Source organism: Gavialis gangeticus, unplaced genomic scaffold (assembly GCF_001723915.1).
Source record: "Gavialis gangeticus isolate Ggan-Ray unplaced genomic scaffold, GavGan_comp1, whole genome shotgun sequence".
In the NCBI taxonomy this organism is placed as follows: Eukaryota; Metazoa; Chordata; order Crocodylia; family Gavialidae; genus Gavialis; species Gavialis gangeticus.
This window is the reverse complement of record NW_017728996.1, coordinates 22631171-22637252: the sequence shown is the minus strand read 5'-3', so window position 1 is coordinate 22637252 and position 6082 is coordinate 22631171. Positions and strand designations below refer to the sequence as shown.

Genomic DNA, 6082 nt, shown 5'->3' with positions numbered 1-6082 from the left:
TCAGGGCCAGGCCCCACCCCCACCCCATATCCAGATCAGGTCAGGCTGCCTCCCTACTCTTGCCAGTCCCCACTCCCCCCATCTGGATCGGGGCCAGGCTGTTCCCCACCCCCTACATGAGTCTGGATCAGGGCCTCTCTCTCCCCATTTCCCACCCCCACCAACCATGCATGTCTGGATTGGGGCTACAGTGCCCTGCCCTTCACGCCCCCAATGCATGTGGATCAGGGTCAAGCTGCCCAACCCCTTGCAGCTGAATTGAGCCCATCAGCTGGAGCCAGCCTGCAGAGGGACCTGGCACCATTCATCCAGCTTGAGGGATGAAAAGGTTGGGCATCACTGTCCTAGGCAATATGTAAGCCCCAGTCCTCCCACTTGCTCTGAGTTCTGAGCCTTCTGATGCTAGAGGCAGGGAAAAGCAGCTATCTAGTCTCCTCTATTCCCTCTACTCCATTTTTCCTCTCTCTTTGATTTCTTATATAAGGAGTAAGATGAGGCAGCAGACAAGCCAGAAGATGGAGAGAACAAACAAACACAAAAAGATGACATTGCTCTGTGTCTTCTTTTTCTATCCTGGGAAAAGAAGGAATATAGGATAAAAGTTTTAAAAGAGACTCATTAAAATAGTTTTAAGTTAGATTTAAAGTATGTCCATAAATCCATACTTGAAAAAAATTTTGGTCTTTGGGTCTGAATTCTAATATTGGTGGAAATCTGACCTTTGTGCTGGTTACCCAGTAGTCTGCAGATTTCTTGGCAGCTTTAGATTTAGGATTTGGAAAGCCTACTGCTGCTGGTTGCATTGGAAAGTATCATGGCTGCTGGCAGACATTAAAAAAAACAAACCAAAAAAACCCTTTGCTTTACCGGAAGAAGCAGTGTGTTATTTCGACCCAGCTCTGCAGCGTCTATATAAATCAGGCACTTCAGCGGGGCATTCTAGTGCTTTTAGCTAAAGCTGATTCAAGCAGCTATTAGATAAAAGTGCCAGAAAAGCCGCACTAAAGTACCCGATCTATACAACCATTGGGCGAGTTGGGTCCAGTTAACACAATGCTTCTCATGTAGCACAGATGCTTTGTGAGAAGAATGGCTTAAGGTGAGGAAGAGGATGTAGGACTCAGGTACCCAAGGGAAAGGGAATCTGGCATTTCGAAGAGTTCTTTACTCCTAACTATGTATTGGGACTCATATTACCTTGTTCCTGAGTTGATCATTTTCTTCCTTGCATGCTGTAAACTGTTTTTTCCAATGCTCTACGCTGGCAGCAGATTCTTGCAGTGCAGAGGTTAGTCTGGCATTGCTCTCTCTCAGAGTCTGCAATTCTGTTTCCCATTTCTTTACATTGGAGGAGCTGAGAACAGCAGAATAATATTAGATTCACTCATGTTTTACTCCCACTTCTTCTAATGCACCCAATTGTAAAGGTTGATGGCAAACTAAACTGGATACAGCATCCTAATGGAATGGCTCTCATGTATGTTTATCACTGACCCCTTGTTACAAAGAACACTGGACCTTTGATTACTTCTCTTCTGTCTGCTAACCATCCTTTGGAGAGCACAAGCCATAATGCAACTACCCCGGAGTAAAGGTTACAGCAATTCAAGAGGTAGAGGCCTGTGCTTTTAGACACAAAAATACTATTTGCCAAGGCTGGTTGGTAACTCTGCTGGATGCAGCCAGGGGCTTATTAGGACATACTACATCTCCTGTCTTAAACTGAAGCAATGTTGCTGTGACTTATTAAAAAATAACCATATTTCACAGACATATATAAAGCGTCCCCTGTACACAGCATGTATATCAGTTTGTAAAGGATGCTGGGATCCTTCCAGATGGAAGACACCATTTAAGATATTGTATTACTAAACCAAGAAAAAAGAAATACTTTAGGCCTCTTGGAAGTAAAATATGCTGTTTTTCTGTTTGATCTTAATACCTATAAAGCACTGAAACTTGCCACTGAAAAACAAAATATTGCATTCCCATTACCTTCCAAGCTACAGGAAATATAGAGGGATGGTAAATGAAGGAAGTGGAAAGCTCCTGGTATCCTGGTGCCTAGCTGTTACCAACCTCTGGAAGACTCTAGAGCTACTAAGCATGAGTAGCAATTTGAAATTATAATTAAAAAATTAAAAAGTGTGATGACGTAGCCTTATACAAGATGTTCAACCTTTGGATCTCTACCTGGGTAATACTATTTATGTTGCTTCCTTTTTTCTCTTTTTAATAGCTTTTTAAAGTAGTTGAACCTGATATATATTTCCTTTTAATTCACGGACACAGTCATATGCAAGAGGCAGACATGGCAAATAAGTTCTAGGAAAAGAATTATAGCCTTTTAATGTCACTGCTCAGAACATTCCAACTTCTATATTTTTACTATGGCTACAAATTACAGTTATGGCCATCAAATCATACAAAATGTAACTCCAAGGGACATTATGCACTGCCTTAAAATGTATCCTTAAGACTTTCAGAAAGCTCAGTAAAGTAAAATTTTTCCTTTAACTTTTTATGGTGCGTTAATTCCCTTTTGTAATTTTAAATACCCTCATTTATTCTACTAGAAAAGGTACAGCGAGCAAAATCAGAGAGGAATTGAAGATTGGTTTCACATACTATAAGCATCAACTGCTCCCCAATGGCCCAGATGTTATTTCTGTATTCCTGAACCCACATGTACATGGTAGGCTATTCAAGCTAGTATCAGTAGGGTGAGAGAGATCATCTCAGCATGGATGAGATCAGAAAAATGAAGGGGTAAGTCTTCCAATTTGATACCAGGAGGTACCTACTAAAACCCCCACAATTCATTTGTTTTACTGCATGGATTTAGATTAATGCAACCACATTTGAATAAATGCTGCTAACACCCTTAATTACCAAATCGTTTTTGCACATTCCTTCAGTATGATTTTGATATTAAAAGAATTTCACATTTGGTCAAAACAGTTTTTGAGTCATCATCTCAGACACTGTAAACCAGTGGTTCTCAACCTTTTGAGAGTCAAGGCACCCCCACATAACTGTTGTGAATTGAGAGGCACCCCATTAAAAAAATAATTCCTTTATTTCAGGGCTTACCTCCTTGCAGAGGGATCAGGCAGTAGGGGTGGGAGAGCAGCTACATAGAGAGAGACTGAGCCTGCTCTTATCTGCTTATCTCCTCACAACCTGCTTATCTTCTTATACTTTCCGCACCCTTCAAAGGATCTCATGGCTTCCCAGGGTTCCCTGACATGTTGGTTGAGAATCTCTGCTGTAACCTATGCCTTCAATGGTTTTGGTTTAAATGGTGTAAATGGACCTTTTGGTGATTTATTTAAGAAATATTATATATTATACTCACACACACACTTTTATCATTTTAGCCCTTTAGATGGGTTTTAGGAATGAACTAAAACCTTCCACCTGTTAAACATTTAAAATAGACATGTAAAACAAAGCTGCTTCAGGCTAACAAGTGAGTTCAAAATACACATGCATTTCACTCATGCCTGTGCCCCTTAGTACTGTAACATGTCACCTGGTGTACTGTGCTAAAAATCAAAAACACATCTATTACTTTTATTTTGGTTTTTGAGAACAGGTTGGCCATCTGCAGGCACTTTCACAGATCCACTTACCCAATTTCCATTTTTCACATGGACTGCTATTTTATATACTTTGGTATTTGCTTTTGCACAAATATAACTAGAGCTGACAGCTGCCTTTTTGCTACTGAATTATCCCTTAACATAATGATCCAAAAGGCAATCACTACCAAATAGTTCCTGCATATTCTTTTACTAATATTTTAAAAGCTTTACCTTTGGGCTAGAGCAATTTTCAATTTATCATTCTCAGTTTTCAGTTGTGCATCAGCAGGGCCACCATGTGATGCCTTCTCATCATCCGTTCCATTCACACTCGAGGCGCGGGTAGAACATGGTGTTTCACGTCCAGATTCCTGTGGCACCATCCACAAACTAAAGTCAACTTACTGGCTTTTTTGGGAGGGCAGGGGGCAGCTACACAGAAAGCTGAGCACTTCCTCACTAAGCACGTGAAGCATATTGTGTACAAAGGAGTCAAAAAGTTTCTCTGCTTTCCAATCAAAACATGGTGCTATCCCTATCTTCATATTAATTTTCAAGGGAATACAGTCAGAAAAGGGAGGAAACCTAAGAACAAAGTGTGGACGGTACAAAGTGTGTTTTGCACTTAGCAAACACATTTTCAACTCCCTCAGAAACACGAGACGTAGCTACATAACACAGCCTACTTAGATGACTGCACAAGCTGGTAGAGAGCGAGACCAGTAGCTAGAGATTAGTGTCTTTATAAACCTGGCTCACGTACCAGTCTTTTGACAACTTCTAGGTACACTACCCTTTTACAGCAACTTAGATCATGCATTCATTATAAATGATAATAACAAAAGTAGAACATGAAACATATACAACAGTAATAAAAGCTAAGATGAGAAACATGATTTACTAATTTGATGTTTAAAAATTTTCAAGAAGGTTTTAAAATCCATTATTGGAAGCAGAAAAGAAAGATTGTCCTGCTTCAAAGAAATCAGCTTTATGTATTGTTCATCGGGGTCCCTTGTTATAAAGTAGAAGCTCTAAAGTCAGTTATCACAATCTTTAATAAATGGCTGCTTAAAGTCAGGCTCTGAGGTCTATGCTTATGGATCCAGTAAGAGGACTGATGCATTTTTTCCAAAGTGCTTAGCACACCACAGCTCCCATCAAAACAGCTAAATGTTCTCTTGATCTTTAAATTAGTCGTCAAATGAAATGTAGTCAAACACTCCTCCAAATGCTAACACTTTTATGCAAAACACAAATGAGTTGCCAGTAAACAAGAATGATTCTTAGCTGATGATTCTTAGCTTTAGTCTTTACATAAATACAGTAAATTACAGTAAGTGATTGTGATAAAACCTTATTTCCTCATATCTTTTTTTTTTAAATGGTTAACACAAGATAGTGACACCTTGCTAGGCAAAGCAGTCCTGGAGACTATATTCTTCAAACATGCATTGTAAGAGCTCTTCCTACCAGTCACAAACAGTAAAGGATGTTAAAGGCTTATCTTCTGCTTATATACCATAGCATTTCTGTATTACCAAATTTGGTCAGTGAGACACAAGAAAGCCCTTTAAGGAAGCTTGTACTTTAACTGTACAAACTTACCTTGCACCAAACTAGGTTAGGCAAATAGCAAAAGCAAGCATAACCAAAGATCTCAATTCTTATAAAATTGCTGAGCACAACAGTAAGACAAACTCTCTACTGACCAGTCCCATGCATAACTGTATGAAAGAATCTATGGATACCCTTGGTATTTTTATTTTAAGTTATTACAACTCAAACTTTCTGAAAAGGCAACTATAGTTATAAAATAGAGAAAGAACATAGGGGAGGAAGAATATTCCTTTAACAATATTAATGGCCAACAGTTAACAATGATCTTTAGGACTTTAAGCTGCACAAAGCATATATCACTCATTGGAAAAACTAGCGTTAAATCATGCGTGTGTGTATACGTGTGCGCAGGTACATATTTTCAAGACAAACAACTTACTTGGGAATGATTGCTTGATGTTTCAATTTTCTCTTGAGATCTGTCTCTTGCTAGTTTGGCAGCTTCTTTTACTTCCTGGAATTTCTCTGCAAACTGCCAAATGCATGAAGAATATTTATTCAAGTAATTTATAATTACAATAAATTAATTTACAAAACATTACAATATATTAACTCAACTTAGAATCATTTCCTTATATTTGTTATTGACAGTCCACAATTGACAGGCCCTGGATTTTAGGAGGGCAAATTTCAACGAGCTAAGGAGGATAGTTGGGAAAGCGCTGAGGTCCCAGAGGGGAGGGGAGACAGGTGTCCAAGGAGAGTGGTTGCTCCTCAAGGAGACGATCCTCCAAGCCCAAAGGAAGGTAATCCCAACGAGGATCAAAGGGAGCAGGAGGGCGCATAAGCTCCCATGGCTCACCAAAAGCATCTGGGAATGTCTCCTTGGTAAAAAGGTGGCTTACACCCAATGGAAAGAAGGGGTCATCACCAAG

The 6082-nt window shown here is 39.6% G+C and overlaps 1 protein-coding gene across 1 annotated transcript in view; it reads right to left on the bottom strand.

Moving 5' to 3' along the window:
- HOMER2 (homer scaffolding protein 2) overlaps positions 1-6082 on the bottom strand; it is a 120317-nt gene that overhangs the window by 21564 nt on the left and 92671 nt on the right. The window contains exons 4-6 of the mRNA XM_019504129.1: positions 5587-5679; positions 3819-3958; positions 1198-1354 (exon numbers count right to left, since the gene is read on the bottom strand). Of these exons, the coding sequence (XP_019359674.1) occupies positions 1198-1354; positions 3819-3958; positions 5587-5679 (390 nt within the window). The remainder of the gene's footprint in view (positions 1-1197; positions 1355-3818; positions 3959-5586; positions 5680-6082) is intronic.